This window comes from Equus quagga, chromosome 21 (assembly GCF_021613505.1).
Source record: "Equus quagga isolate Etosha38 chromosome 21, UCLA_HA_Equagga_1.0, whole genome shotgun sequence".
NCBI classification, from domain to species: domain Eukaryota; kingdom Metazoa; phylum Chordata; class Mammalia; order Perissodactyla; family Equidae; genus Equus; species Equus quagga.
In genome coordinates, this window is record NC_060287.1 from 34,892,183 (window position 1) to 34,901,844 (window position 9,662).

General features: G+C 40.0%; 1 protein-coding gene across 1 annotated transcript in view; it reads left to right on the forward strand.

Annotated features, from left to right (window-relative positions):
* The window catches only part of LOC124231412 (SH3 domain-binding glutamic acid-rich protein-like), a 49,288-nt gene extending 39,974 nt beyond the window's left edge, over nt 1-9,314 (forward strand). Inside the window, exons 6-8 of the mRNA XM_046648213.1 lie at nt 543-572; nt 5,111-5,246; nt 8,881-9,314. Of these exons, the coding sequence (XP_046504169.1) occupies nt 543-572; nt 5,111-5,212 (132 nt within the window). The 3' untranslated portion in view covers nt 5,213-5,246; nt 8,881-9,314. The remainder of the gene's footprint in view (nt 1-542; nt 573-5,110; nt 5,247-8,880) is intronic.
* The last annotated feature ends 348 nt before the right edge of the window (nt 9,315-9,662 follow it).

The window sequence follows — 9,662 nt, forward strand, 5'->3', positions numbered from 1 at the left end:
CAAGTTTCTCTCTTTAACCGTAAATCTGTGTTTAAATAATACATGGTTCAGAAATGTCATCATTTTGTTCTGATGGAGGAAAGTTTTTGATCTACTTTTATTAATAGGTTCAAAGCTGAAAGAAAGGCATACTTATAAGGACATAAAGGTAGAAAAGATAGAGTTTTGTTCCAGTTTTCTAACTGCTTACATATATGGTCTGAATTTTACTGGATCTCTCTATAGATCTGCAATATGCTTTAGATATAGAGAAAGAATTAAACATAGAATTAAGCAGTAGTATTAAATAATTTTATTGTCTCAGGCATATGAGTGATGGAAAAATGTCTTAATCTCATAATATTCCAAGAGCTTGAGATATAATGCATGAAATAAGTAGGCATTGCTGAGTTATCGTATCTTTGCTATACATATATTTTATCGATAAATAATGTATTTCATTTTGATGAACATGCATTTATTATAGTTCACTTAATTTTTAGATTCAACTTAATATTTATGTGAATTTATATTTTTTCTTTAATTTTTACTTTGGAACTAAGGAAGAAGAGGCAGAGACAGCAACGGAAGAGGTACAGTAACATATTTAACAGTTGCACTTAATAAAAACACCTTTGACGTGAGAGAATTGCAGCTTTAGCCACATTCTCCTTGTTCTTCATGGTATAAAGAAGCTGATGCAACCCACGCTCCCAGAATATCCTCCTTTAGACTGCTGAGAAGACAAATAAAATAAGTTGGAGACAGATAAATTTATCAAAGGGAGGTGGGTAGAGAAATAGGGCTTGGCTATGGATTTTTTTCTGAGCCTCCTATGGTGAAGGTGTCTTCAGTGACGTCCGACCACGTGGGGCCAGGTCACTAGGTAGAGACTTCTTCTCCATTCCTCCTTCCCACCCCATTGAATAGCACACAGTTTATGCAGCTTGCATGGTGCTTGGTGGTGGTGTTATGGTCACCTCCTGTTCACATCATTGGTGCGGGAGTGATTCCCTCTTTACGGTTATGGGGCTGGTTGATACACAACACCTGACAGTGGATAGATGGGATTGGCAGTCGTTTATTAGTCACATATTCTCAAAGCCCAGGGGAGGAGGACATCTGCACAGTTCAGGGCCACACGAGGATTGTGCTTGGGAACAGCATGAACAACCAGAGATGACAGGAGGCAGGCTTTGTAGGAAGAAGAGGATGAGGTGTCCCCTGGTTCCCAAGGAGGATGTGATAGGCTTGTTTGAATACTTCCGAGGGGTACGCAGGCACTGTGCCTAGTCCCTTGTTGAGAAGGGTTGGTCCTATAGGAGACCTAATCTGCAGGAGCAGAGTGGGAGGGGAACTAGTGATTAAGCCATTTCAGGCCTTCCTGATTTTACCAGATGTCAGGGCAGCACACAATATTGAGTCTTAATTTTAGGTCTTGCATCTTTTAGGTCTTAGACACCATGAAGTTTAAACATGCAGCTCATTATTAAGTCTCTGGAAGATGTATGACATTAAGAAACCCCACGGTTCCAGGGTTTCTGGTGGCGATCTATCCAGAGAGAGCATTATTGATTTGGGAAGAACTTTGAACCTGCCTCCCCAACTTGAGGTTATATTAGAACAGTGGTTCTCATCCCCTGTGTGTGTGTGCATTAGAATCACCCGTGGTGTTTTTGGACCCTCCAGAAGCCTGCCTCCATCAGCCGGTGAATCAGACCCTCCAGGACTGGGCGCTGGCACGCCTTCAGGTTGTCTGATGGAGCTGAGGTTGAGAGCCTTCATTTTAGGAGCCAGGACTGACAGGCATGAGAGATCATATCGAGATGCATCAGCCTTCACTTCCTGTTTGGGGCTTAGCCTTCCTCTTTGCTGTCCCTACTATGGCCATGAGAGGAAACACTAGCAACAAGAAAGAAAAGACTATAAAAAGAATTCAAATTAGGAATGTAAAAGAAACATATATATTCACAAAGATGAAGAATTTAAGAAAGAAATGTCTTAAGTGAATAAGGGCAGAATAAGAAGAACTGAAATAGAAGAGAATCAGGATAAAAGGTTAAGGAGTATACAAAATTAGAAGAACCTATTCAAAAATTGTGAGTGCTGAGTACGTAAGATTTAAAAGTGCAATTACAACATTAAAAGAAAAATTAGAAAACAATACTAAGGATAAAATTTAAAGCAATAAAATTTCTCCTCGTGTGTAATTTAAACTGTCGTTGGACTGGCTGATGTGTTTGTTTATAGAGTCTATGCTTAAATAATAACCAACATCCCCAGTGCAGAAGAAGACCTCCTACGCCTTCTTTGGAACTGGAGGTTGTTTGACCAATTGAAGAAGTCAGTTAAAGTGGTAAATCATGATAACGTAGGGGCCTTAAACATTTAGACTTGAAATATGTAAACGTATATATACTGCCAATTTTTTTGATGCTAGACAAAGACCTTTTCACCAGAGTCCGATGATTAGAATTACCTATTGTCTTTCTAACATAAACATAGTCATTTGTCCATCTAGAAATTCCAGTTCTGGTTTCTTTAAAATAGAGCAGAAGTTTAAAGACACCTGCAAAGCAGTCTGGCTACATAATCGCTCCAAATTTTATGAGCCTTCCCTGTCACCCAACTTTTTTGGCACCTCATTTGATGACAAGTTTTTAAGGTGACTTACATGTATTGGGTTTTCCCCAAGTATTGCATTAAGTTTACATAGAAAAAAACGTTCTTTTCATGTTCATATTTATTGATTTCCATGCTGTTTATGTAAGTTATGTAACTCCAATGGGACACAAATGTGGGAACTTACATTACCCACGCTGGTAAATGAAGAATTCGGTGGGTCGTGATGCCAGACCTGCCAGTTGCAAGTGCTCATCCTGCTCTGGTTATCCATCAGCATAATTTAAGAGAGAGAATACAGACTCTAGCAGGGGTTCTCAAAGTGGGGTTCCTAGAGCAGCAGCATCAACTTCACCTGGGAACCCCTAGAAATACACATTTTCAGGCCTGCTCCCAGATGTCAGGAATCAGAAACTCTGAGGTGGAGCCCAGCAGACTGTATTTTCACAAGCCCATCAGGTGGCTGTGATGCTCTGTCAAGTCTGAGAACCACTGGATTAGAACCTACATTCTAGGTGATCCGATGCGTTGTCAAATGGAGGTCGATTACAAGGACTCCTCCTGTTTTGCTGCTCGTCATAGAAAGTCCATTTAATTTCAAAGACAATAACGTTTACTTTACATTAAGAACCTGTGTTTGGTTAAAAAAGAAAGCCCTTGATTTTCTTTTGGTGATTGAAATGAGTAATGGGAAATAAGCAGGGAGAGAGAGCAAATGCAGAGATGGAGGGAGCTCTTAAACTCCGTTTCAGTTTTCACAAAGGAGTCCTCTCTTTCCCATTCCTTTCCTGCATATTGAAACATTCCAACTTCAAAGAATGATCTTTTTCTTGTTTGAGAAATTTTGTTTTGCTTCCTAATAGGGATTGGGGAGGATTCATTATAAAGAGCTTTATGGTAATTTTCATTAATTCAGCACTGCAAGATCAGCATGCTATTTTCGTATGGCTCACAGGGTGGAAGAGGCGTTACATGTCAAAATGAAGCAGAATTGAGATTCTCACTTGGCTGTTTGCCTGTTGAATCTGCTGTTTATCAGTTGGGATGTGGGGAGTTTTAAATTTAAACCCTAATAGGGACCTAATCATGGGAATGTGTAGATGAATCAGTTCAGAGAATGTTAGTGAATTCTAAGGGCGGGTCCAAAGTGACATTCTTGGATTCCCTCCCCTCAGCTAAATCTGTTCCTTTCATTGTAATCAAGAGTTTTAAGAATGTTGTTTTTGAACATTTTTGAATTAATCATTTTAAAATACTAATCAGAGAGCTAAATTAAAATGGAGAGCTCAAGGGTAGGGAGAATAATTTACCAAAAGTCACATGTATTATCTGGGTGTTTCTGTGGATGGTCATCAACATTAAAGAGGGTCCCAAATGTCAAAAGAAACCCCCCAAAGAAACTTCTGTTGATTTTTGAAATTACAAAATAATTCATGATCTTTATAGAAAATACAGATGAAAGAAGAAAATAAAAATAGCTTCTAACCCTGTTACCCAGAGATAACCACTAACTGCACACGCACACGCACACATCATGCACGCACTCACACACACATAGTCATCAAACCTTGCTGAATACTCTTCTGTAATCTACTTTTTTTGTGTAGTCTATCTATATTTTTTTGGGAGTGGCAGTAAGTATAGATCTACTTCATTATGTAATGTTACTTATCAAACTAATCCCTATTCTCAGACCTAAAGATTATTTCTAGCTTACTTTATGCTGTGATTTTTCATTATCTATAAGTTATAGCCTTCCAATAATTCTTTCTTTAGTTTCTTTCTTGTCAGGCAAGCTTCTGTTTCTAAAAATCTCATTTTTATGCATAAAAATAAGACAAACATACTATTAATTTGGAAGTAATTTTAGATTAAATGTATATGTTGCCGATAACTTTGGCTTGAAGAAATTAGCTAGTTCTAACAAAATATCGCCAGCTTGTAAATTTAAAAGCTTCCTCCCTTCTGAGAAAATTCTATTTGCTGAGATTCTTTTTGTATTTTATTCTTCTAACTGCCTTCTGAACTGTTTGAAGATGATTTGATGACAGTGATCTGTTAATATGAGCAAAGACTGTATGCTGAAGAGAAATCATGAAACTCGTTAGAATAACGTACTGCTCTGCATCACCAGTCCAGATTGCGGGCTCTGTGTTCAGAAAGATGATGTCTGTGTGTGGCATGTATGTTGTGTGCATTGTTTGTGTTTGTTGTGTGTTGTATGTATGTTTTGTGTTGTATGCGTGTTATGTTGTATATGTGTTGTGTGTGTGTGTGTTGTGTTGTGTATGGTAGATGTGCTCTGTGTGTGTGTATTTGGTGTGTGTTGCATATATGTTATGTGTGGTGTGTTGTGTATGTGTTGGGTGTGTGTTGGGTGTGTGGTAGGTGTGTTGGGTAGGAGGTGTGGGAGGCCCTCAACTCTAGCCTGAGATTTTCTATCCCTTCCCTCACTGTGTCTGTTGACCCTTACACTTCTCGATAATAATGTAATTTTTGTTAAAATAAGACGAAAGAAGTAACCGAGGAGGGAGCAGAAGGGGACGGGGAGGAAGAGGAAGCTGAACAAGGAGAAGAGGAGGAGCCAGGAGAAGAAGAAGACGACTCTTAGGTCTTTTCATGCTCGATTTCTCCTACTTTTCCAGGTAGCTGCACAAATCTGGGGTTGAAAACCTGTTTATTACAGTGTGCGGTCTATATTACATTTCACTCGGTAATAGGAGAAGTGGATTCTAACGCAGGTCTATCCGTCTGTCTTCCCAAGGCCCTGGGACGCCCCTTTCTGGAATCACAGCGCTGGTGAACTCTGTCGGACCCTTTTCTTGTACACTAGGGCGTGGAAGGCTGTGATTGATATGATTTCCAAGAAAAAGCGTAGCTTTGGGGCCAGGAAGAGTTTGTTTTGTACCTATTTCGTCCTCTTTCTCTCTGTGACTGTCATTTAAGTGAAGGCACAGGAAATGTTCTGTTGTTAGCACCCTATTGCACAGACTCCTCTGCTGACCAGTGTACTTGCATATCTGCAGGGGAATGACAATCCACGCTCATAATGATGGCCATACATCACAGCCTGAAAATCACAAAGCTGGCTGTTGTTCATGAAGGAATATATGGCTGCTAGAGATTTAGTGATAAGTGCTTGATGGTACCTTTTCATTTATTCAATATTAACCGGAACACTCGTGTAGAAACGGCATGGAATAGGGGGAAGTCGCTTTAGGAACCGTGGACAAGTACGCTTGCTGCCTTGCAGTTGTAAACTTCTACTGACGATGAGAAATAATTAGGTGATTCTTAACAGTGTGGCAAGTGCCGTGTCAATATATTGATAAGATAATGATAGTGTCTAATGATAGTGGATATTGAGGACCTGGGGGACGTACTCAAATGTTGTGGGCCATACAGATAGATGGGATGTGTGACAACATCTAAAGATCATTATGTGCTATAAAAATAGCTGGTTTTACCAGACATTTAGCAAATAGCTATGTAAATGGTGTACTATTATTAATATTATTCAACTTTGCAACCAAATTTGAGGCAGCAGTTTATTCTCCAGGGCAGTGAAGTTTATAGTTTGCTCTGGTGCTATTGGGGTCCTTTTTAAAATTCAAATTCAAATTAAACATTTTGTTTTAGTCTCCTTACTGTCCATATTATGTCTCCGCTGGAACACACAGGACAGATTTTTGGGCTGTTGACATTGGGGAGGAGAGAAGGAGGAGAGAATGAGGGAATAAGCGTTTCAACGCACATAGTAGTTTCAACCACACAGTAGGTCTCCAGCAAAGCTCTGTGATAAATCGGAGCCTGTCTGGTGAAGGTGGGCACAGGGCTCAGTTGGAGAAGGAAAAAGAACCCCCCCGCCCCGTGCTTTGTGAAGATTGGCACCGCACTGCTCTGTGTCCCAAAGACCAACTCAAATAGTGTGACTCTCCCCACTTATATACTTAACACTTGTAACTAGAAAGCTAATATAAGAAAAACAATTAATGTATTTTTAGGAAATCGTTTTTTAGGAGCTGGTGAGAGTAGCCATCACAATTTATTACTGGGCCATGAAAGTTTCATCGTTCATTTATTTAAATTACAGAGCAAAGTCCAGCCCGTCGTTTGATGTTTTCGTAGGTGGTCTCTTTCACGTTCTGGACACAGAGACCTCTACTTTAAGGCCCAATGAGGGGCTGGTCCCATGGCCGAGGGGTTAAGTTTGCGCTCTGCTTTGACGGTGCCTGGGGTTCGCCGGTTTGAATCCTGGGCACGGACCTGCACAGTGCTCATCAAGCCATTCTGCGGTGGCATCCCACATAGAGGAACTAGAATGACCTACAACTGGGATATGTACTGGGGCTTTGGGGAGAAAAAAAAAGGAGGAAGATTGGTAACAGTAGTTAGCTCAGGACCAATCTTCCTCACCAAAAAAAGCATTAAAAAAAGAAAAGAAACTAGATTAAAAAATAATAATTTTTAAAAAAGCCTAATGATGGTTATTTTGGAAGTGATCTCATTTATTTCGTTTTAAGTCTTTTTCTGTTGTTACTATTGAGAAGTCTGTCGTCAGTCAAATTAGTGTCCCTAATCCCATATCTAAGGAATGGTTTGGGACCCATTTTTGAAAAAGAAAATCGGCAAGTTTACTTTTAGAAATTCTATCTGAAGAATGGTGGAAAAGGAAAATATGCTGATATTTACCCTTATACCAAAACACCCCCAAACAGTAAAGGACTCATAGGTACTGTTTAAATCCGTTTCTATTCATGTTGCTTGTCAAGTTCTTTAAAAATTATGCAATTTTAAATGTTAGAAACCAATGTGACCCCAATAAAAAAAATTATGCAGTTTTAATGTGGTAATTATAACAAAATGCTGCTTGTGGAATGGCACAGCTTAGAATCCTTCATGTGGCCAGATGGCTTTATAGGCTGCCTTAAAAAAAAAGGGCAAATATGGCTGTGCCTGCACCTTTTGCCTGTTTCTCTGATGCCTTCTAGTTTGGAAGCCAGTCCATAGCAGTTTGTTGTGAGGCCAAAGTGCCTGCCAGTGAAGGAGTGAATCAGACCCCTGACCCCGGAACACAGTCCATATCCTTGAAAATGCAACATGGCAGTGCAATCAGGCATTCAGCAAAGCATCCAGCTTCCACAGACAAATCCATCTCATAGCTCATGAATATGCCAGGCATTTTATTTGAAAAAATAGTGTTAGGGAGAACATGGCAATGAATAGAACTATGAAAGAATTCTCATTTCCCGTGTTTGAAATTGATGCTAAGTTGATGCCCTGGGAGAAATATATATATAGTGTGAGACTGAATTCTACTTCCCAAAGGGCTGCTACTTAATTCACTGTCCTCTAGAGTAGCGATGGCCGATGAAAATTTCCTCCTCCAGGACTAAGCTGTAAGTCCAGCCTCTCCGTTTTCTGTGAAGATGCAGTGGGGAAACAAGAATCGGAGAGGCTGACTCTCTTAAGGAGTTTATATGTGCTGGTTCGGAGAAAGGATATAAACCTGGTCTGGTTTTCCACAAGAAAAGTTTAATTTCCTTTCTTTACACTTAGGAACAAACGATGAGTAGTGATTTATAGAATAAAAGGCAATACTTCCTGTCGACGAAAATAATCCATAACCAATCTATAAATGAAAATTTGGGTGAGTTTATTCTGAGCTTAAATTTTAGGATTATAACCCGGGAGAGTCTTTCCACAAAGGAACAGAGTACTCCAAAGAAGTGGGGGTATAAGGGTGGTTATATACCCTCAAAGAGGGTGTTTCACATAGGATTGAAATGTCCCTCCCACAATAGTCACAAGATTGCCCTGTTGGCACAGCGCTTGATGGGCACAGCAGGTAGTGGGTCTGCTATCTTGGTGGGCGGTAGCAGGAGGCAAGTCTATTGTCTCCAGCTGGGTGGTCACAGGTGAGCGCAGCAATCAGCGTCTAGCCTAAGGAAAGATGCTTAATCCTTAAGGAGACGCCAACGTTAGGAGGGGGAGGGAAGTTGCACCTTTATCTCAAGGGCCTTTTGCTCTTACCATAGGGAATCTCTAAAGCAGATATACAATGCATGCTCAATGGCCTTGGTCAGGCCCTTTTGGAAAGACAAGGTCAGGCCGAATTAGGTTTACACCAAATGGCTTCCTCATATATTCCAATATATCCTATTACTTGCCATTTTTATTTGTCATTCCCTATATCGCATGTTAAATAATGAATATTGTGGTAAACATTCTCTATCTCTCTGTAACAGTCTTTTCCCTAATATTTTCTCTTTCTTTTAGAAAACCCAAGGCATGAAGCAACATTTCAACTATCTCCCCACAAACCAAACTCAACCAAATGCTTTGGCCCAAAGCTAGCACCCTTCTCTCAGCTCATCCGGGGTTCACCGAGGAATTGTACTATCTGACATGGTTAGATGTACACGGATATATCTACTTAATTATATCAACACGAAATTAAATGTGAAGACGACACATACATACCTTCATGTGCCTGACATTTCTGGCCTTTGCTTATTATTTTTATTTGCTCTGCATGAATAGACCTTCTTACTAATACCCTGAAAAAAGTGATTTCAAAGTAGAGAACTTCTCTTTGTGATATGACAAAAGTATTTCTTTGTATGTGCCTTATGCTCCTTGTCTCAGAATTAGCTTTGCAAACGAAGGGCTTTCCAGAGAATAGTCATACCAATAAAGATTAATAGCAAATATCTTGTCCCAAAGAGCATTATTTCTGTATTTATAGTCCCTTCTTTTTAGATGCCCGGACTCAATCTGTCTGTGGCCACGTCTGAATCCTCAGCGGAACTTCTGGCTGCATTGGACGGATGCTTTTGGTTGCCCTGATTATTTGGTCCACGTTTTCAAATGACGCTGATCATCTTGTTACGTCATGTTTTGTGTCACACACACCACTGTGTGCATGATCTTTGAAGCCTTATCGAAATGTAACTCTGTCACCCACATGTGTAGGGATGATGGTAAAGATGAAGAAATTTGCCACCCAATGCCGTTTGCATATTTCTGAGCTGAAGGGAGAGGCTGCTTCGGTTCCTTCT